Here is a 22937-nt window from a genome sequence, read left to right as displayed (position 1 = left end):
AATCACCTCCATTTACCCTTTAGTACCTTTCTTTAAAAAGGCATTGAAATGTAAGTATTAGTGATTAAGTATATGATGCTTAAGTGCTAGGTTTCCTTCTTTTGGGACTGGAAAGTGACTTCTATTCCAGAGAGTCAAAAACAATTACATAATTTGTTGTCCTTCATTGACAATAAGATTCTACATCAGAGGCTTAGTGTTAGAACACTGCATGTCTGAGTTCTGAAGCTGAAACTATCACGTAGTGGTGCACCTCCTTGATTCTAAAACAGGGTGCTTTGTGAAAATGTACTGCTGAGAAGAGTGATCCAAAGAACCATTGTATATCACTGACATCACCCAGAATTACATAAACACTCATCAATGCAACATGGGAAGGTTATTACTTACAGGATCATGGTCACAATGATCTCATCCTCTTGCAGATGTACATAGCTGGAAAACTGATTTGATGCAGAAATAAAGACCATATGCTTAAACAGAAAAAAATCATAGAGCTAACCCTGTGTATACATCAAACCCTATGGCACATCTGATCTTGAGAAGAGAATCACAGCTGCTTATAAAGTTCATGAAGTTCCCTTGACTGAATCTAATTGGTATCAATAACACAGGATACTAAAAAGAACACTGAAGGTCTTTGTTTATTCATAATAATGTGTTTACCACATACCATGAGTCAATTAAAGGAAAAATGAGAAACCAGTAGTGCTTACCTTGCCTTTCCACATGCTAAATTTGATCAGATAATTATCATTTACATGATTATGCAATTACTATATGCTTAAGGTGAAGTGCTATAATTCTTTCTTTATTGTGAAGTGCAACTCAGAGGACAATGTAACACTAGTACTGAGAAGTAACCTCCTATCCGGACAAAATGTGTGTGTGCGCTGGTGATGGTTCTATTGTTGAGGCAGAGAGCATGCATGCATTTGAGCGCACTCTCACCAGCAACGGGAATGACTCCCCTTTAACACGTACAGGCATCAAGTAACCCTCTATAACTCCGGCCTTTGTTTTAGTGGTTAAGGACCACAAAGAGAAAACATAGTCCAAAATAACTCCTTTATTTTTTCCCTTAAATATTAAACAGGAGGATATGGACAAAAACAATCTCAGAGTTAAGAGTTTTTTCCCTTAAGATTCACAGCTGTGATCATAAGTGTTATAGTAATCTGGTCAGATTGTGTCTATTCAAGCCACGTTTCCTCATCAACAATCAACTTTAGCACAATAGTATGTAATGTCTGAGAACCAAGTCCTTAAACAACTATGTTAAAATAGCATTAGAAACAAAAGTATAGAGATGTTCATTTTGAGCCATGGCAGACATGTACATGGAAAATCATTAATCTTAAATCTGTAACAACCATAACATACATTAATACATTTTGAATACAACACTTGGAAAACAGCAAAATTTCTTTACTATGCACACAACTTTGCCCTTTCATTTTATCCAATGTTTAAAGAAAAAGAGGTAAGATCACAAAAGAAATTATTTCCCTTCTATTTCATAACAGCAAATTCCTAGAAATGCAAAATACCCTCATACTCATTCCTTGTTAGCCCTCTGTATATAAAGGGTTTTCATTAGAGGGTGCCTTTAAGTATTGAATTCACTCAAACAGCTATCAGAAACACATGTATAATTTTAAGGCTGGGCCAAAAGTGGAATCTCAGAAATGGATACTTCCATTTAATTTATGTTTTATCCACACAATCACACCCTTCATGGTTGTGTGTGATCATATGTGAGAAACGGGGCATACTACAGGACACATGTCACTGCATGTGTGGCAGTTTAATCAGGACACAGTGCAGGCCCTGACTGTTAAAGTAGAGGCCGACTGCTAACATAAAGCATAGTGGTTAAGCTATTCGTCATGTATAGGTTAATACACTCTTAGGGGTTAATAAATACCTGTTCTAACACTGATTATACTCCTGCTCACATATGGCATGTTACGGCATGTGTGAGTTATGAGTGTGGGAACACACAAACACAAAACAATAAACCCTGCTAATTGTATTGCAATTGTACTGCTTGTCTGTGGAGTGAAGGACCGAAATCTTAGGGTGAAACCATACTTCTGTGGTTTAAATTTGAAAATTTGAAAGTTACCTGCAACTTCCGCTCACATCTGGGCAAAAAAGGACAAACACCAACAGCACATTCTGGTGATTTTTTGTTTTTCTTTGAATCACCAACGCAGAATAAAGTGTTCAATTGTGACCAGGTGAAAGGTGAATGATTTGGTAAGTACAGCTGGATAAGTAGGAGTCAGTTTGGCACGTGGTGGCCAGCAGTTTCAGCAGTGCTTTTAAGGGGATATGTGGACCTGCTAAAAGGCTGAAGCTGGAGACCACAAAGGTTTAAGTCCTTCCCAGGTTCAGCTTCCTTCAGGCCCGGAGGGGCAGCCACAGATCAAGTACCAATCCCCAGACGGTCCCACCCCAAATACGCAGCTCCTCCTCCTGCTGCTCCATCTGCTGAAACGATTCGTAGGGGTCATATTCCTTTTGCACACATGTTGTCCCCTTGCTGATGCAGTATGGGTCTCTTAATCCTGATGAATCTTCTCTTGAACAAACTTGCATTCATACTGTGGGAGTAGAGTTCCATTAATTATTATTAGTAATGCAATGTCATTCGAGCTCACCAATTTGAGTTGTGAAAGACTGGTCAGGCTCCTTCTTCTGCTGCCTTTACTGAGCAGTCACACAGCACACCAAAGTGCATGCATGCTTGTGTGCGCACTTACAAGAGCAAGCTGTCGTCCTATGTTGCCCATGGTTATCACGCCAGCAAAGAAGATGCAGGGTAGCCAAGAACGGATGTATAGAAAGTCAGGAGAGGTATACCTACACATACACCAAACTCTCTTCAGTGAAAAGCCAACAGCTCCTAAAGAGCATGTGTACAAGTGAGCGACTTAAGGAGAACAGAGAGGCAGGGAGAGACTCACTGAAACACTCCGTTGTACACCAGCAGCTGAGTGGCGAGGGTCGCGAGCAGCGCAACGGCGACCCCCATGCCAAAGCCACTACGTGACCGATCGAACGTCCACCACAAACCTACTGACAGTGCAGCCAGGGTGAGAGACAGCTGCACATTATTTGCAAAGTCCACTTTCTGACAGACACGATGTTAAAGAAAGGCCATGCCATACCGATTTCTGATGCAGTAAAACATGGAGTGTGAAACTATTTGACTTTACTACACTACTTCAATACAGTATATTTACAGACAATGAGGTCAATGACACTCAGAGGTCTTTCTATATGCCACTGCTGGGAAGCATAGCAACACTTTTGCTTGCATGCACTACGTGTGCATGTGAAGAGGGCACAGTGAGCAGTTGCTGCTCTCTCATGACAACAGAAGGATACAGCGCTGGCATGGTTGATGCCTACAAACACAGCTACACAGCGCATCACACTGGACCATTCACGCTTAAGCTTATGGGGCTCTCCCAGATGCCTGTCTATACATGGATACAGCAGGCCTATCAGAGCTGTGAGAGACACACACACACAGAGAAAGAACATGTGTAAAAAAGATATTGATACACTATAGTTACACTAGGAGTTTACCATAATAACCTGACAGGGAGGGCTTCACAGAGAGGGGTTCTCTCCATTTACCATTATTTAATAGCTTTATCACATTAAATTAAGAATTAGAGGCTACTGTGAATTTAGACATTTAACTATAAATATACATGCATTGATGACTGACAGTGCCTCCATTGCCATGTCCAAATATGGCAATTGGACAGCACAGAAAAAAACCCCAAACAACTGCAACCAAAGTAACATGACATGATAAACTAGGACCTGAAGTAGCTAAAGTCTTTGCTGAAGCTAATCATCTGTCCAAAGGAGTGACCATTACCTGATGCAGTACCACAGCAAGGTGGGACCCACCACGCTGAGGAGAAGACGCTACTGATGACATCAGGAGGGAAGAGGGTGACATTGCGCTGCACCTGCAACAGGTTCAGTACCAGTGCCAGGAACACACCCACCACGAAGAGCATGCCCCCCCGGATGAGGAGGTTTGTCGTGTGGTTCGTTATCATGCTTATGTACGGCCCCCGCAGGGCCACCCCATTCCCACTCAGTCCTCTAGCTTCTGCCATAGCTGCTGCAACAGAGGGAAACCTAAAGAATGTACAGCCACTCAGCTGCCAAGGTCAGCTCACTTCACACCATATCTGAAACACAAAAACCAATGTTACAGAAACTGATAGGGCAATGGTAGCTCCGTGGTTCAGGTACTTGAATTGTGATTGGAATGTTGCTGGTTTAAGCCCCACTACTGCCAAGTTGCCACTGCTGGGCCCCTGAGCAAGACGCTTAACCTTCAATTGCTTAAGTTGTACTCAGTCATAATTGTAAGCTGCTTTGGGTCAGCTAAATGCCATAAATGTAAATGTCCAAATGCAGCCCAGATGTAATAACACAATGACCATCAGTGTTAATTTACAGGGACACAAAGTGCAACTACTACTATTAAGAAAGGGAAAAGTAACAAACGAAGCCTAACAAATAAAATGTGCGAGATGTTTCTTAAAGCAAACATATATTCCAAAATGATTTGGTTTTACTGCTTGCTCACTGAAATGTACGTTTCTCCTTTTACAAAATAATTCAGGCTAGTACTAAAAAAAGTGATTAAATCCTTTAGTCAACTTCGATGCATATTATATACATTGAAAACAAGGTAGATTCACCAGGTTAGATTAAAATATACGGGATAAAACTATTTATAACCGGTAAAATGTCACTCATAATTACGACAGGCCACATCATCGAGAAGAGGAGCCCCATCAAAACACTTAACTAGCTATCGTTAGCTAGTTAGCTACATTAGCCTTAGGGTTAGCTAGCTTTAGCTACATGGACCAGACAAAGCGAAGTTACAATTTTGTATAATGCATACTTATCTATATGCACATGTCAACTGCATCATATTCACTGAACAAAAGGCTGGAGCTAAATGAATATAATTCGGTGTAATACACATTACTACAGGATTATCGCCAAATTGACTTAGTTAACTTAACCTAGCTAACTAGCCACATAACTTAGCCAGCTAAGATAGCTAGCTAACGCTAACTAACGCTAGCTCGCCTATACAATGGTGTTGTTTAAACCGACATCCGATTTGTATTACTGCATCAAACAAAAACTGCTCTTTATCACCCACCATTTTAAGTTTTTTTCCTAAGACGAAAAGAAACAGGTAGTCAAAAATAACTGCAGTAGGTGAGCTGCTAACGTCGGCTTTATTTATAATACTACACCAGCGCCAAGGCTGCGTATTTCGGTTTGATTCAAATACTTCCGAGGACGCTGCTCTGTGATTGGTGAAGCCACCAACCAATGAGATTGTGCATAGGTGACGTAATTATTTCCCCCCAGCAAACCTCAATTCTCATTGCGGTCCGAATCGCAAGATGGAAACTTTGGGACGGATTCAATGTGATTGTTTGCTTTATGAAGTTAGGATTTGCGTTATATGTTCATGCTTTTTTCTATATCTCCATTCTTTTGTTGAGGCACAGATACGATTTAATTACTCATTGTCTATATGTGATTCGTTAGTACTTATTAACAAATTGACACGAAAGGGAACATTTATTTAAATTGTTTCAGCAATAGCACAGTTGATGAACAATTTGAATAAAAAAACACGATAGAAATTCTTACATTTTGCTTAGGAAAATACAACATCCTACACTTTATAAATTTATAAAATTTATAAAAACAGCACTTCATTACAAACAACTCACAGGTGTACAGTCTGTAGCTCATCTGTTGCATTGCAGAATTTGTATTAGCCATCCTCCAGACCTTCAACAATGGCCAGTTTCTGACTATGCTTAGTTATAATAATAATAATAATAATAATAATAATAATAATAATAATAGAAAATTATTTATAAGCAAAGCAACATTCAAGATACCCAAGGACAATCACAGATATATATATATATATATATATATATATATATATATATATATATATATATATATATATATATATATAGGTGTGTGTGTGTGTGTATATATATATATATATATATATATATATATATATATATATATATATATATATATATAAAGACAGAGATACAACTAATATCATAATTTCATATATGTAGTCACAAAATATTGTCAGGCACTAAGTTTGAGGAAAGATAATAGGTTTTCAGTTGTTTTGTTAATTAGAAGTTACAAGAGCGGAAGTGTAAAGGGATACTGTTTAGGACTTGCTACAAGATAGTTCAGCAGGAGAGGTGTCTATTGAGCAATCTTCATGTTTGAGAAATAGTGCTATATGAAATTGTCAGTTATACTGACAATATGTCCTGGGGTGTATGGTTGTCTGATCTGCTTCTTCTTATTGAAAAAAATAACAGTAGGTTATAACTGCCTTTATGTGTGTAACCAAATTAATTTGTAAATAATGCCACCTAGTGATGCCACCTAGTGATGAAGAAGATGGTTTCCACAGACCAGTTTTATAATTGTCATTCAGTTTATCAGTGCTTTAAAAGTACTTCATTAGCTGGGTAATTTGGGGTAAAAATGAATGTTTTTTTCTTTGGTGTGTCATCAAATCACAACAACAAAATACTATCAAGGAATTCTTACAATTACGATGGGGCTGTACACACCTTTTTCTTTCATAAAATAGTCCTATATATATTAACCCAAATTAAATAAAATGTTAGGGGAAAAAATTTTTTGGAGCTACTCAGAAGTAGCTTCTGAGAATCTGCATACCTCAACCACCAACTTTTCACTCTCCTGCCCCCCAGATGACCCTATAGGTGCACAACCACCTGACCTTCCAGACTGAAGAACAGTTTCTACAAAACAGTAACCCCCCCGAACCAATCTACAAGACAAAAAATAATATAAAACTATGAGACTATATTTTAAATGAGCATATGTGTGCAATGTTAATATTAATCCTGAGAAGCTTCTGCTTTACCTGCATTGTACTGACATGTTTGCACTTAAGTTGCATATAGTATGATGCACTGCTGTTAACACAAAACTGATTATTGTCACTAAGTAATCTATTTAAAAAAAAAATAATTTATATTTCATTTCTGAACCTCGTTGCACGTGCAGTAGCTGGCTGGGAACTCATGTGATGCTTGTGAACGTTTGTCACGTGACAGCACGTTCCGCAACATGGCGGCAGCCTCGGTTTTCCAGAGAGTGAGAACGGGTTCTAAAATTGGTGCTCAGTACGATCAAGAGGGAAACATCATCCAGGTATGAATAGTTTATAATTAATCTAGAATGCTAAAATGCCCCAATGTTTTGAGAATGTTAGTGCTTGCATTAGCTGTCACTTCTAATTTCATTGCTAGTGATTACAGCTAGCTAACAGCTAGTCTTCCAGTGATTACTGTCAGTGGCTAAACTAGGCAGCTAGCTGGCTGAGATTAAATCACACAGCGCTGTCTAACGCTGCCTAAGTAGATTAGATATCCTAGCTATCTAGGATGAAGTGGCTTTTGAAACTAATTGCACTCTATGACGTAGCAAACAAGCAATCTAGCTAAGATAGCTAACCCACTGAGAGGCTCTGATTTGGAAGACTTTAGAAGTCCGTCTGAGTAATCTTAGCTAGTTGTAATGTGCCGATCCTGGATCTTGTCTGGATACGAATTCAAAGCACTTCGTGAATTTACTGGTTAGTCCTTAGGATACTCAGGAAGCTAGCTCGTCACTCCTGTGACTTCTAAAGTTTTGTTCCACGAACAGTATGTCACAGATAAAGAAAGAGTTAAACAGCACCGTGTGTTTGGTGTGGCACAGGTAGAGACACGTGAGGATGAGGAGCAGAGTGTCAAGCTGGCAGAAATCCTCGAGCTGTTGCTGGCAGCTGGTTATTTCAGAGCACGCATTAAGGGACTCTCACCATTTGATAAGGTACAGTCACGTCAGAAAACAGACTATCCCCCACACTGCCTTAACTATTATGAACTCTAGTGTTCCTTCTAAGGAAATCTGATGCTTAATTTTAATCCTCTGATAGGTGGTTGGAGGGATGACATGGTGTATCACAACCTGCAGCTTTGACATAGATGTTGATCTGCTTTTCCAAGAAAATTCTACAATCGGCCAGAAGATGTAAGCTGGATTCAACGTAGCAGTGATTAGGAGCATTGACAAAATGCTTGGTTAAGAAGAGCAGTAAATGATGTGGTATGGTTTTGCATTGCAGTGATCAGCTATGCTGATTGTGTCATTCAGTCATGAACTTGTGCCACCAGAATGTTCGGCATTGGAACCTCTGTTTTTCCACTGAAGCTTTGTAGTTAACTATGCAATTTTACAATGTTCTCAGACAACCCATAATGAATGGTACTTTTGTAATTACTTTATTTCCTCATTAGTTTGGAACTGATATAAAGCTCTTTTGTGGAAAGTTTGCAGCTCTATGAATTTATATAGTTTTATTCTTTACTGCTATAAAGACCAAGCAGAGAGCCTAAGTACTTTAGCTGGTGGCTGATTTTTTTTTTTTTTTGTAAAGTGTAACACCCACAAGAAACTTGGTGCTTAATTTTTTTTTCTAGTCTCCCACCTTCAAAGTTAGCTAGACTGCATGCGAGACTAGAACTTTTGATTGGTATTCTTCTGAGGTCATGCTATGTTCTTTTGTTCTTTTAATGCGCTTCCAGGCAATAAACCCAACACAGTGATTTCTTTGTTCTTGTGACTGTTTCCTTTAGAGCTCTGACGGAGAAGATAGTTTCTGTGCTTCCCAGGATGAAGTGTCCCCACAGACTGGAGCCCCATCAGATCCAGGGGCTTGACTTCATTCACATCTTCCCTGTGGTGCAGGTGAACACATGTGGAACCTGAAGCACAGGAATTTGCCTTTCCCGCAGCTTTTGACCACATACTTGGTCAAAATCACATTTAAATCACATTTGTGATTCCTTCTCACCACAGATGTGTTGAATAAGGAAGGAAAAATAGTTTCTTCAGGATGCGGTGCAACATTTGACAACATCCACCAGCAGACAATAGTGCAACATGGCAAATATGATGGATACAGACAACAGTGCAACCAGACAATAAATAAATACAATAAACTGTATACAGCACTATTAATAAACATACCTCTATGTAGTAGATTATACAATTACTAAGCACAGGACAGGGAAGTAGGCAATGTGTCAAAGGGGTGCAGGGATATTTTACAGGCACTATACAGTGCACATTAATGCCTGGTTATATACCTTAACAGTTCAAATATTGTCAAAGAAGCAGACAATATGTACAGATTAAAGTGAACAGTTTAATCTCAAATGACTTGGAGCAGAAGATGGTGTAAATAGATGTGAAGGTAGAACTGTTGTAACAGTTACATGTGAATGTGTAAGAATCCATTTTGCAGATCTGTTCAGGAGTCTGACTACCTCCAGGTAGAAACTGTTTGTAAGTCTAAAGGACTTAGCATTGGTATTTCGTAGCCTCCATCCAGTGAGGAGCATGTTGGGGTTTTGGTGAACTGTAGTATGAAGGTCAAGAACACCATAACAATGCATATGATGAGGCAAAGAAACGGTGTCCAGGATTCACTGCGGATGATATTTTTAAGAATAGCTGTGTATGGATGCAACTGAACTTTGAGGCTTTTTTGTAGGTTGTGTGTGTGTGTTGCTTTTTGCTTGTGTGAGGTTGTGAATGCTTCTGTTTGTCTATGCTACAGTGGCTGGTGAAGCGTGCAATAGAGACTCGGGAGGAAATGGGAGATTATGTGCGTGCATACTCCATCTCGCAGTTCCAGAAAATGCACACCTTTCCTGAGGTGAGGGCATACTCTAAATTATCTAGGCACTGACAGGGCAGTTTTATGAGTGTAGTGTAAGGAATGATGCTTCCAGTTTAGTTTTGGAGAGATTTGCTGTTTTGCCATTATTGTATTACTGATCTGATCAGTATGTGTTTCCGAGCATGTGGATGAGTGTTCTTGCTTTCACTATAGGATGAGGAGTTTGAGCAGAGAAAGCAGAAAGCAGTGAGAACAGTAGTGGACGTCTGTGTGAGTATGCCTGTTAGCTTTGGTTCTGCAGGCTCTGTGTGTGGTATTCGTGTTTGTTTCATGGATGTCTGTGTGCAGGAAGCGTATGCTCCTCAGAGGCGATATAAGAGACAGGCTAATGCAGGAGAGCTGCTGGATGAAGAGTCCAGGGTTCACTCCACCCTGCTGGAGTATGGCAGGTAACACACACAGAACTCTGCACTCTCTTTTTCTTGTAACTCTGTAATTCATCCTTTAATTGTACTCCAATCTATCCCTTTCTGTATTTCTCACTATCGCTCATCCTTTGCAGCTTTTGTCAGGTCTTCCACTCAGCCTTTTGCTTAAGTTATTTATAATTCATGAAGCCATTTTTAAAAATATTAAAAATGTTACATTTTAAAGGGTTTCTTGAGGTACATTTTTCTGTGATAAGTCTGTGAATTGAACCTCTGGTCCATAATTTCCTAAATCTCGATGCTACATTGTGTCTGACCTCCATGACTCTCATCTCCTCTCCTGTCCTCTCTCCCCCTCTCCTCATCCTAATCAGTCCATGCCTAACTATTTCCCTCTACCTGCAGTAAGTATGTGTGCGCTTTAGTCAGAAGATTTATGGCAATTGCTAGAAAAATAAACATAACAAAGAAACCATTTTTTTTTAAATGCTTCACATGTCTGGCTACAGAGAGCAACTCAGACATTTTTTGTTAACTTATATTTTATTTTGGAGAGTATAGCATGAAGGCTTCACTTAGATGTGTCATGGCTACTCTGTGTGTGTGTGTGTGTGTGTGTGTGTGTGTATGTGTGTGTGTGTGTGTTGTTTGTTTTTGAGCTGGTTTACTACCTTTCTTGTAATGGTGTCCGTGTTATTGAAAATAATGCATATACTTAACCTCTCTCAAATATATTTTTCCTTTTTCTTTGGTCAGACGTTATGGTTTTAGCAAGCATTCTAAACAAGATAAAGTGAGTATTATGCAACATCTGGGAAACATTTCCTGCACTGATTTTCTGTTCACTGATAGTGATGTTCCGTTACTGTGTCCTTATTCATTTGCAATATGGTTATTATTGATAATGTCCCCTGTTTTGTGACCCAATATTTTGTAGGCTGATGAAAAGAAGCTGCAGTTGGCCCAGGGTGCACAGGGCCGGCCCCCTGGCATGGCTGAGTTGTCGGAGGAAGAGGACCTGCAAGCCGCTGAGGAAGTCAGTCACTTGACCGAGCAGCATTTGAGTTTTTATGTCATCATGGTTGCTTATATGTAAATGCATTAGCGGTGGTTATGTGATTATTTGTTCATGATGCTTTACAGCAGTGGTCCATATCTCTGAACAGATTAGCATGAGCTATGCTGAATATGTTTTTTCTGCCCTGTCAATGACTTGATTACTTGTTCCCAATTGTTGTTTTATTCCATGAATTGAATTGATGTGATTTATACTCAGTTTTGTGGAATGTGTGTGTTAGCTGTGTCCTACTGTTTCCCTCTCCAGCTCCGAATCAAGGCCCTTATGACTGGAATGGCTGCCATGGCAACAGAAGAGGTACAGTAATCCTTGCTGCTCCCTTCTTGTTTACTTTAAGAGTAACATGTGTCCAAATGCTTCTAACACTACGGATGAGACCTGAGCGTGACCTTCTCTTGACCTGTCCTGGGTTTACCATAGGGAAGGCTGACCGCAAGCACAGTGGGGCAGATTGTTGGACTGCAGTCAGAGGAAATAAAGCAGATTGCCTTTGAGTATGCAGAGAAGGTGAGAAGCTTGGTCATTACTCGCATATACGCTACTGTGCAGGCTCAGAAGTGGCTTTTAATTTTTGCTAAAGAAAATCAACTATTATAGCTACTACATAGAATTAAACCTAAGTTTTCCTCTGGTCAGCAGTACACATCTCGTGTGTGTGTGTGTGTGTGTGTGTGTGTGTGTGTGTGTGTGTGTGTGTGTGTGTGTGTGTGTGTGCGTGTGTGTGCGCGTGTGTGCGTGCGTGCGTGTTTGTGTTTCCTCCCTACAGGCAGAGCGCTCTGCAGAGGATCGTCTGGAGCGCTATGGTCCTGTTCAGCAGCACCGCCGCATAGTCACGTCACTGAACAAACAAATTCAACAGAGGAGCAAAGAGCTGGAGGAGGTAACGTGCACCCACACCCACACACAGGAGGCTGGAAAGGTGGAGCTGACTGAAGCTAGATGTTAGCAGCAGGGTGTTCTGTGTTTCTCACTGTTTCTTAGTTTCATGCTGGTGTGTGATTGGGTGCAGATGCAGATCAAGGAGCAGGAAGTGAGAGCAGCCTGTGAAGAAGCCAAGAGCAAACTAACTGAGGTAAGTAACTGATCCTTAGTCTAACACACACATATACACATGCTACACTTAACAAACCAGATGCACTACCACACTTGAATTTCTAATCTCAAATGTATAAAGACCAACATCCTATATTTGGGAGAAAGGTAGGAGCTCATGATCTTGTGCCCTGCACATCATTGTGTGTCTGTGACAGACTAGGGGATGATAGTTGTCTGTTACTTCTGATAATGGGTGTGTGTGTGTGTGTGTGTGTGTGTGTGTGTGTGTGCGCGCGCGCGCGCGCATAGGCCACAGAACTGGGTGAGCGCTTGCAGCAGGAGCTCAGTACTCTGGCTGATGTGGAAGCTCAGGCTGACTCTGGGTGAGTCTCTCTTCAGGCTTCATGTCCTTATCCTGTGGAGTCCGTGTATGTGAACTGTGTGCTGCTGTCTACAGTCTGCTGGAGAAGCTCCGTGCCCTTGTGGCCATGAATGAGAACCTGAAACAGCAGGAGCAGGAGTTCCGCGCGCACTGCCGTGTGAGTAGACAGTGTTTGAATGACATTGGAGCAGTAGACAGTGTTTGAATGACATTGGAGAAAAAGATTCTTTCCTGCGTTTCTAGGAGGAGATGACCCGGCTGCAGCAGAGTATTGAAGACCTGAAGATTGAGATTGGAGATGAGGCTGAAGATCAGAAGGTCCTGAAAGCACCCAGAATTAGTATAGCAGCATATAGCAAAATAAGTGTGCATGAATAACAAGATGTTTATAGATACCAGCTGCCCTGCTTAAATGCACTCACCATGCCTCCCTGCCTTTTGGGTTTTAGGAGAGGAACCAGCTGGTAGACCAGCAGCACAGGGCTGACCAGGAAAAGCTGCAAAAGATCCGCCTGCTGATGGTACGGCTGCAAAACAGGCATTGTACCTGCGTGTTGGATAAGAGAGACCCCATTGACACACCCCACTGTCTGTGCTGCCCTCCACAGGCTCGGAGGAACCGTGAGATTGCCATCCTCCAGAGGAAGATCGATGAGGTGCCCAGCAGAGCTGAGCTCACACAGTACCAGAAACGCTTCATTGAACTTTATAGCCAAGGTGTGTTGTCTTGTCTTTCTTGTTTGAAGCTTAATTTACATTAATACAGAAGGTATCGTTTGGTATTTGCTGGACTGTGAAGAATGAGACTCATGTCCTTATTAAAATGCTTGGCAAACAAAAGTGAGATATTGTTAATTTTTTTTCCATCCAGTCTCTGCAACGCACAAAGAGACCAAGCAGTTCTTTACTCTCTACAATACACTAGATGACAAGAAGGTGTACCTGGAGAAGGAGGTACCAAATTTTAAGGGTTATTGAAATGTTTGCCCTAATATTTGCAATATGTCAAAAATATCAAATTTCACACATTGGTTTCAGTAAAGGAATCACAGGCTAACTATCACTCTTAAGGGCAGTCCATTTAAGGGTAGTGTAGCCTGACTCTTTGGGTTTCTCTCCTCAGGTGAATTTGCTAAACTCCATCCATGATAACTTCCAGCAGTAAGTATGGGTGAAGCCACAGCCAGAGACATGGTTTGGGGTCACACCAAAGCCACACTGTTATGCACTATTAAAGTTATGGGTCGATCAAGGGTGTCAAATCCAGAGCATGGTATCATGAAGTGTCATAAGGCCAACTGTTTGAAGCAGGGCACATGGTGCAATATGATCACATATGTTCTCTCCGTGTGTTTAATTGCATCCATTAAACACAGATATAGCCAAATGTTATATAACTCAAACTCTGTGTGTGTGTGTGTCCATCTGTCCGTCCAGGGCCATGGCATCATCGGGCGCTAAAGACCAGTTCCTCAGGCAGATGGAGCAGATAGTGGAAGGAATCAAACAAAGTCGAATTAAGGTAAAACTGCTCTGTTAAGAAGTAAAGAAAAATGAATGGACTAAAGGTGGATGTGAAAAAAGCCACACTAATCGACTCTGAAGTTCTCGATAACTCACCAAATTTCGCCATTGGAGTCCATCTCCCTCCCTTCATGGCTTCCAGCCAAACCTTTCTCCAAAGTTCCTCCTTTCAAACCTTTCTCTGAGCTCACTTAGGACTTGGCTTAGTCTTTCTGTGTGCTGTGTACACATGCCAAATAACTGACAGGCATAGAGCATTTAAATGTATTTTACATTTATGGCATTTATCTGACGCTTTTATCCAAAGCGACGTACAATTATGAGTACAACTTGAGCAATTGAGGGTTAAGGGTCTTGCTCAGGGACCCAACAGTGGCAACGTGGCAGTGAAGTCAAGTACCTTCACCACTGAGCCACCATTGCCCTTAGAGCAAGTGTCCTGATTGGCTAGTTCATACAGAATTGGTTACTTCATACGTTGAAAGGTGTAGTCACCTTTTTTTTTCCTCCCCTCCTTAGAGCTTTTATTTTTACATCAGTTATTAAAGTGTTCTTAAAAGAAATTCACATCAGCTTCAACACTACTGCAGCTCTGTGTTTAAACATAGTGAGAATTATGACTCCTGAACAGTTACCGATTTATTTTTGTTGTTAACTTGGGGTGTGTGTAGATGGAGAAGAAAAAGCAGGAGAATAAGATGAGGAGAGATCAGCTGAATGACGAGTATCTGGAACTGCTGGACAAACAAAGGCTCTACTTCAAAACGGTTAAAGACTTTAAAGAGGTAAGAGCTCAGGGCAGCCAGTCCTTACAGATCATTCATTTGCCAATTAACTGACTAGTGATGTAAAACACTGAAATAAATTTTGTCTTGAGTATTTGTAATGACAGTCAAGTTTTATCTGAGAGTCTACTGTGTTTGTATCCAACAGGAGTGCCGTAAGAATGAGATGTTGCTGTCTAAGCTGAGGGCAGAGGAAGCGTTCTAATCTCATACACACCTTTTCCGTAGTGTTGGAAGCTTTGGGTCTGTAGTTTCACTTCTGATTGCACAGACTCTTATTCCAGTGTGGTGGGGCCCCGTGGTAAGGCGAGCACTTATACCCACAAACCAACATGTGAGGAGACAGGCTATATTTCTAGAATTTGTGCTCAACTTGCATACATCCAGAAATGTCTGGGCCATCGCTGGAGGTTCACTGCATTAATTGTCAAGATCAGTCAAAAGGAAAAAAAGATGTAATTATGGGTATTATTGGGTTTGAGATATCTCACAGGTGACCCAGTAGACCTGTATGACGTCTTGCGGCGCCTAACATTTAATTCAGTGCACATTACATTTGTGTCCTGTTTTACGTGATTTAACTCTTTGTATCCTGCCTTTGGCTAACTTATGAAATTAAATAAGCTGTCTGCATTATCATTCCTTGGCTATTTGACAGACAACTACAAACTACTTTCAGAACCAGCCTGTAGCTTAAATGGCTGTCATGGTGGGTTCTTCTCATTTCCTTTCACCTCGGTTCCTCCTGAGAATGAGTGTGAGGACAGAGGAACCAGCATTTTTTTTGCCAGATAAAATATCCATGCACACTGAAGCACATCTACATCACGTGTCACTAAGCCTGAAAAACTTATTCAGCGTTCAGTTTAAAGGGTGCTTGCCAAATGTTTGGTTTTATAACAATTTTTGTCTTTCAAAACCATGCTTTAATCTGTGGTCATTTTATGACATCCTCTAACTTAAATATGCATTTGATAACAGCATGTTGAATAAAATGTTACTGAAGTATAATACTGACTTCTAACAGGCATATTTTATGCCATATAAGATTTATGCTAAGCAGATGCCATTAGATTCTGAGGTTCCGATGTTATATCAGACATCGCTGTAGAAAGCACCAGTATGCTCACTCCAAGTCCTCTGAACACATTTGAAATTGACGAGACTTAACAACTGAGGGCCAACCTTGGTTCTTGGAATGGCATCTTCTTCCCGTGTAAAGATGACTACAAACAATTCATGCCAGGGTTTGATTTTTTTTAATAGAGCAATCACTCCAGCAGTACAAAGAGGACAAATCAGAAAAGATAATTACATTTAACTGGACTCTATATAAGACACGTCATTAGGGATATCTCTATATAATGACATGGAATGGAAACAGCTAAAAGTTCTTGTCTCCAAAATAACTTCTCTTCTCGTCTCCAAAATAACAACCATGCGTTATCAAAGCCTCTGCATGGTGTTCCAGCAGGCTCTTTCCTTGTATCCTGAAGCATTATGGGTAAAAGTATTTCAGCTCAGCGGGAGAACTGGCGGCGCTCCCCCCTGCCCTTGTTGACATGCTTGAAGATCTTGGCCTTGTGCACGTTCTTGGATTTCTGGTAGCCAAAGCCGCCGCCGCCTCCTCTCTTCTGCAGCTTGGCACCTTTACTGCTGTTTACATCTTGGAGGAAGCGTGTTAAGGAGCACCAGCCCATCCAGAAGCAAATTTATTTTAAAATATCAGAAACAAATTATTTAAATCGATAATTTGGAGAACTGTCAGAATCCTAAGCTGCTCCACTAAGCACTCAAACCTTTTTCATATCAACACGCCACATTTCATGTCGGTAGAAGCCATGGGTGTCCTAATGTCTAAGGTGAGTGAGAGGCAGTGACTTTTGTAGAATATGACATTCTACAACACTATGGTCAGATTTTAGTGCCAAGTCGGGCAAGAATGGTGTTGGGACAGGCTGTAACAGTGTTGCAGCACACAGACAAAGCAACATGTTGAAAGGATACTGAGGTCAACGTAGGGTGGTACTTTGAAGCCAAAGGACAGCGCCACCTGGGGGAGGTTCAGCGTCTGTACGTTGTAGATCTGCTTGAGGGAGTGCGAATCATATGCCCTCACATATGACTTGTAGGCCTCCTGAGCTGACTTGTGCAGGTAGTAATTCTTCTCAATCAGCTTTTCCAACTAGCAAGTCAACATGAGATTTGAGAGGTTATCCATGTGCATATATATTCTTCTAAAACATAAGGCCAGCAATCCAGTAGGTTTTTTTTTTTTTAGACATAGGTAATCTTCCTTGTCACAGTACTGTGAGTCAGGGAGGGCTGTCGTGCTTCCTCTGTGGCACATGCAGCTAATCACATCTTTTCAAACTGCAGCAATGGGTGGCATCAAAGACTCAGGATAGCACTATCCTCCCTCTTCTGAAGCATGAGCTGACATGTGGCATCATTGGGGATCAAACTCATGATCTTCAAATGATGGGGTCAACTTATCTCAGCATTTTAAAACACTAGTTAGATAGTCCTACCTGTGACTGAATATCTGAGATCTTACTCCAGGAGAATTCAAACTCGCTCAGTGGGACCTTAAAGAAAATGATGTACCAAGTAAATATTGAGAGGTAGCAACAGTCTCCAAAAGGCATCTCTTCATAACTGCTGATGAAAGTGACAGGTTTGCTTCTAATCTTCACTGATAGTAACTGGACAGTACATTGGTTCTAAAGTTTAAAGCAGTACCTTGGCCTGTTTGAGGAAGCGCAAGAAACCCAGCTCCTCCGGTCTGAGGATGAGCAGTGCATGGCCCCTGCCATTGATACCACGAGCGGTTCGGCCCACCCGGTGGATGTACTCCTGAGATTCAAAGGAAAAAGTTACAGGCAGATGACCTCATTTGGAACAAAGATGCCGTTACTTGAAATTGCAGCACACATTTCCATGGTCCTGTAACGGAGCGGCCTATGCCGAAGCTAAATGCTGCCAGTCATACCTTTGGGTCATCAGGTGGGTCATACTGGACAATCCAGTCCACCTCAGGGATGTCCAGGCCTCTGGCAGCCACATCCGTGCAGAGCAGGATGCCAGAGTCTGCGTTACAGAACTGGAAAAACGTTGTGGTTCGCTTCGTCTGCTTCTGCTTGCCCTAAAAAGCCACAAGACAAAAGATGTTTGTCTATAGTACATTAACCATCATGTGTCTACTCAAGAGGACTTATTTATGGTCCGACATTTTAGAATGCACAAAACCACACCCAGAAAACTATCCAGAGATAACTATGATATTATCTACAAAGTACATATAAAATATAGTTTGTATACACATTTTAACAAAGAACCTTTTTTGCATTTCTTATTAGCCTGGATATCAGTCTTGTTTGGCAGGCTGTCAGGATGTAGCACAGTAAGTGTGTAACATCTGGTGAACTAATTTAATTCCCATTTTTCCTTCACATGAAAAGTATAGAACACCTTTAAAAAGTGGGGGGGGGGTGTAAATCCAAATCTCTGAAGAGAGAAAATGCATCCCTACACAACTAACACAGGCTATAGACAGGATTGCTTGCTTATGCCAAGCCTGTGAGGGCTGAAGGTATGTGTGAGCTTTTGCAGTGTTACATCCAGGCTCCTCAATGTAAGTATTTGAGATCTTTATGCCAACTCACATGAATGGCCATGACGGGCAGGTCGATGTAGTTGAGCAGCTCGTAGTGAAACTTCACCGACATGCAGGAGGAGAAGAACACCATCACCTTCTTCTTGCGGTTCTTCTTCAGGAACGTGAAGAGCAGCAGGAAGCGCTTCTCCGAAGGGCAGACCACGTAACCCTGAGTTCACACACGGGAATTCAGGAACACACGCACGGCAACACACAAGGCCACTCAGTCCTCCCCAAGCTGCACTTCTCCCAAGAGGGCCATAAACGTGGTCTACCTGCTCCAGCCCGTCCACCGTGGCCACTTCTTTGTTATCATCCACTCCGACGTACAGCGGCTCCTTCTTCAGAGAGATGCGAGCCAGATCCTCCACCTTTCTAGTCTGCGTAGCTGAAAACAACATGGTCTGCCTCTTCTCTGCATTAGGAGAGATTTCTGATTAGCTGAAAGCCTTCACTGAATTAGAACACCATTCCATACAAAGCAAGCAGCTGAGTGTAACAAAACTTTACTATGCTCAAAGACAATAGATAGTCGTTTTGGAGCCAACATTCACTTAGTTGATAAACTATACTGCTGTGAGGTGCAAGGCTCTTACTTGGAAGAAGTTTGATGATCTGTTTAAGCTCTTCCTCAAATCCAACCTCCAGAATCCTGTCTGCTTCATCAATAATCAGGCACTGCAAATTCTTGTACATAAAGCCAGGTGTGTTCTAGAAAGAGGACAATCATACAAGGAGCGTTATGCATATACAGCAAGAGTGACGAGGAGGAAAGTGAATATCAAAGGTGTGCATGAATCTTGAAACCTGACCCTCTTCCAACTAATGAATGTTTGTTATGAGAGTGATATGCATTCAGCATTCATGGTCTCCATCACACTGGCATCAGGTGTCACGCGCACAAACCTGCAGGTGATCGAGCAGTCTGCCGGGCGTGGCCACCACAACGTTCACCCCGTTACCAAGCTTCTGAGCCTCGGCTGAGCGGTTGCTGCCACCCATGATGAGGCCGTAGGTGTGCACGTGGTGCGTCATCAGCTCCTTCAGCACGCCATACGTCTGCATGGCCAGCTCACGTGTTGGGGACAGGACCACCACACCAGTGCCTGCCAGGAGGGAATAGGAAGGTAAGGGACGACAGCAACTGGGCTAGGCATCAGTCTATTCCACTACACCAGGGACAGCAGCATCGATGGGAGTGAAACGCTCAAAGCACATGCGCAGTTAGCCCTTTGTTTTTACAAATCAATAAAAGAATCAACAAGTCATAAAAATCTTTACTCCTGACGGTGCTTGTGTATACTGCAGCTAACCACTGGCTTTAATCACAGTGTGTCGACTCACCGTTTCTGGGCATGAATTTGAGTTTGTAGATGAGCTCTATGGCAGGAATGAGAAATGCCAGAGTTTTCCCACTGCCCGTTTTAGCGGCTGCAAGGACATCTCTGTAAAGATACAAATAACGCGGTAGGAAAATTGACATTTTTATCAAGCCTATGGACAATAACATTCTTTTCTCTTAGTAAGCAGAAACAAAATATAATAAGACAGTTACAGGTTTAGCCTCACCTCCCCTCCAGTAGAGGGCGTATGGTTTTGTGCTGAATCTCAGTCATGTGCTCAAAGCCCATCTCCTTAACACCCTTCAGGGTATTCTCACTCACAAGCTCTGCCAGTGATGCGAACGACCGATCCTCAAATGCTCCTGAGAGAAAAAAAAAGGACCTCAGAATAAGCCCATAAATACACATCAGACTGCACACATCCCTCACAATGCACATACTACAGAATATATACAGTGTGAAAGCTACACCGTTATTAACAAAGCTCAATGTTACTTGCGTCTTAGAACAATTAAAAAAGGGAGAAGAATCATTAGCATTGAGTTTTCCCCTACTCACCAGTCAGTCCAGAAGGAAGCTCTGGCATATCCTCCTCCTCCTCCTCTCCATCCATTCCATCATCACACACCTCTTCTCCCACCTCACTCTCATGCTCATCTTTCTTACTCCCATCCAGTCCAATGCCCTGCTGTTTGGATTTTTTTACATCTGGGAAAAAAATAAAAAATGTAAAAAATATTTATTTATTTATTAATTCTACTGGAACCTGAGGAGAAAAAGTAAGACAAGCAAGTCAAACAACTTACTGCTGTTGGCGGTTTCTCCCTCTTCATCCAATTTTCTCTTCTTCTTTTTCTTGTTACTCATCTGTTTGGTCGTGTCCTCCTCTGTGGTCAGACGCCTCTGTTTATCCTGTTTTGCGTCCGGAACCGTGACCTCCTCTCTAGTTTCAGCACTCCACGCTTCAGTCGTCATTTTAACGTCTGACTCTATCAGCCAAAGTACATGAAACTCAGCTGACAATAACGTGGGTCAGTTCATGAATAAATTGGGACAACTCAACCAGCTAGATGTTTTAAAAGTTGAAATTTATATGACTTTTTTCTACAATAACCTCCTTGTGCTAAGCTTAACTTGCAGTTAGTTAGCTAAACTAAGCTAATTTATACCAAGTTGCATGAAGAAAACCAACTACCAAATACCAGCGTGTCTTGCTCCATAAAAAACAGCGCTTAACAGATGCATTGTTATTCGATTCGATTATCTTTCTCATTTATCCTTACCACTCAGCTAGACCGCCAACTGCTCCCAAGATAATCCATATAGGAGCTAGCTGACTGGCTCCAACACTTAGCGTGTCGAGTACAGCTAGTAAAAACTGTTAAAGGCCAACGATACTACGCCAGCTGGCTATTAGGTTAGCGTTTTAAAGCCTTACGGAATAAACCGGTGTGATATCTCAACGAACCCACAAGTTCACCAAAATATCTGTAATACATCGACATAACCAAGGTAGCGAGCTAGTTAAGAACCCGAGCTACATGATTTGGCTAAAGAACCGGTTAACGCGAATTAACTTAGTAAAGCAAAAAAGAATACACTTTACCATCTTCTGCTTCTTCCCTCTGCTTTTTACGTAGTTTGCGCTCTTTGGTTTTTTCATTCCTTTTCTGAATTTTTTTCCTAAGAATTTTCATCTGAAGGTCTGCCATGATTACAGACACATACACGTGTGATTTGGGTCCTTCGATAAGCACGCTTTTGGTGCCTGACTAAAAGAATATAGAGGACCTTGAAATTTCACATTTCAAAAAATATACTTAGTGTTTTTTGTTGTTGTTGGTTTTTTTTTTGTGTTTCGTTTGTTTGTTTTTTAATTACGTATGATATTTTATTAATGTAAAGAAAACCACATGGTGGCAGCACGATCGTATACTTTATATATACACCATCTATGTTCCGAACGCATATCAGGAAGAAGCATTGTATGTTAAGCGTTTTGCATTTAACACATTTACAATTTTAATTACAGCTTCTGGATATGGGGTGTAGACACTACGAGCTTACAACTGTAATTAGGACCGTGTGATTGAAAAATGCTGACAAGAAACTTGTAAGTTGTAAAGAGCGTCTGCCAAATACCGTTAATGTAAGTGTAAATATTACTTTTAATAAGTGTTTGTTTTGATTATGGCTGTGAATGTGAATGGGATGTCAATGTCAATGAGGCAAAATTGATTCTGTTTTAATAAATACAGGGCTGAGAACATTCTCAGTTCACATTCTTATATATTCTCAATATAAGCTTGTGTGTCTTATAACGAAGCACCTTTCCCATAGCAGGGTTTGGGCTGCAGGTATCGGGCCAAGAACACAAAATTTATGAGTGAAAGGACGTGATGACTGTTGAGAATTTGCCTTCTCACTACTCAGGCAATCATGTACTCGTTGAAGTCTACATTCTTTGGGTGCATCCCTTCCTGGGATTCCATATAGTCACCGACATCTGCAGGTATGTCAAGTAGGAGTTCTTTAATCCTAACTCCAACCCAAACCCTAACCCTAGCATGTCCCTTGTTCACTGCACAGACGTGATATAGTAAAAACGGAACAGGATTAAGTGAGCGACTGAGGGAAAGGCGCATGCATAGAACCCGTGTAATTAAGGAGGGGGGAACCCCGTTCGTTACGAGCACATGTATTTAAGTGCGACGAATGGAGCGGTATAAAGACGGCACGGGCTAAAGGTGCGAGTGTCTTGCGATGGGAAAGGGTTCTAGTCGGCGCGAACTGATACAAGAAAATTGCAGCGGAGTAGGTTGCGTCCGGAATGAAAGGAGAGCGGTGGGAAAAGTAAAAACATTTTTAGTGGCTAAGCGCAATT

The 22937-nt window shown here is 41.4% G+C and overlaps 3 protein-coding genes across 6 annotated transcripts; 1 reads left to right on the top strand and 2 right to left on the bottom strand.

Moving 5' to 3' along the window:
• Positions 1-1054: 1054 nt before the first annotated feature.
• On the bottom strand, positions 1055-5350 carry insig2 (insulin induced gene 2). 3 transcript variants are annotated; one of them, XM_027021089.2, is made up of 6 exons: positions 5219-5350; positions 3902-4223; positions 3397-3521; positions 2973-3139; positions 2769-2868; positions 1055-2609 (listed from the first exon to the last, which is right to left on the bottom strand). In XM_027021089.2, exons 2-6 carry the CDS (start codon positions 4146-4148, stop codon positions 2568-2570), a joined length of 681 nt encoding a protein of 226 aa, XP_026876890.2. In that variant the 5' UTR covers positions 4149-4223; positions 5219-5350; the 3' UTR covers positions 1055-2567. The 3 variants fall into 3 exon arrangements, with proteins under 3 accessions (XP_026876890.2, XP_026876891.2, XP_026876892.2); XM_027021090.2 differs by having other exon boundaries at positions 3902-4153; XM_027021091.2 differs by having other exon boundaries at positions 3902-4150.
• Positions 5351-7208: 1858 nt separating this feature from the next.
• On the top strand, positions 7209-15691 carry ccdc93 (coiled-coil domain containing 93). Of its 2 annotated transcripts, XM_027021087.2 has the most exons (24): positions 7209-7302; positions 7852-7965; positions 8072-8166; positions 8772-8883; positions 9758-9856; positions 10034-10090; positions 10169-10269; positions 10623-10652; positions 11005-11041; positions 11186-11284; positions 11573-11623; positions 11747-11833; positions 12093-12206; positions 12336-12398; positions 12671-12744; positions 12819-12900; positions 12987-13061; positions 13193-13264; positions 13352-13460; positions 13615-13697; positions 13867-13904; positions 14181-14265; positions 14939-15052; positions 15201-15691. In XM_027021087.2, the coding sequence occupies exons 1-24, from the start codon at positions 7219-7221 to the stop codon at positions 15255-15257; spliced, it is 1932 nt and encodes a 643-aa protein (XP_026876888.2). In that variant the 5' UTR covers positions 7209-7218; the 3' UTR covers positions 15258-15691. The 2 variants fall into 2 exon arrangements, with proteins under 2 accessions (XP_026876888.2, XP_026876889.2); XM_027021088.2 differs by lacking the exon at positions 10623-10652.
• A 601-nt stretch (positions 15692-16292) lies between these two features.
• ddx18 (DEAD (Asp-Glu-Ala-Asp) box polypeptide 18) lies at positions 16293-21786 on the bottom strand. Its single transcript, XM_027021078.2, has 14 exons — positions 21660-21786; positions 20860-21042; positions 20612-20761; positions 20280-20415; positions 20055-20155; positions 19617-19816; positions 19307-19421; positions 18986-19125; positions 18718-18879; positions 18045-18197; positions 17795-17908; positions 17584-17640; positions 17060-17237; positions 16293-16718 (listed from the first exon to the last, which is right to left on the bottom strand). Exons 1-14 carry the CDS (start codon positions 21763-21765, stop codon positions 16573-16575), a joined length of 1941 nt encoding a protein of 646 aa, XP_026876879.2. The 5' UTR covers positions 21766-21786; the 3' UTR covers positions 16293-16572.
• Positions 21787-22937: the final 1151 nt, after the last annotated feature.

Source organism: Electrophorus electricus, chromosome 2 (genome assembly GCF_013358815.1).
Source record: "Electrophorus electricus isolate fEleEle1 chromosome 2, fEleEle1.pri, whole genome shotgun sequence".
Classification (NCBI taxonomy): Eukaryota; Metazoa; Chordata; class Actinopteri; order Gymnotiformes; family Gymnotidae; genus Electrophorus; species Electrophorus electricus.
Note: the sequence above shows the minus strand (reverse complement) of the source record. Positions and strands in the feature narration are given on the sequence as shown.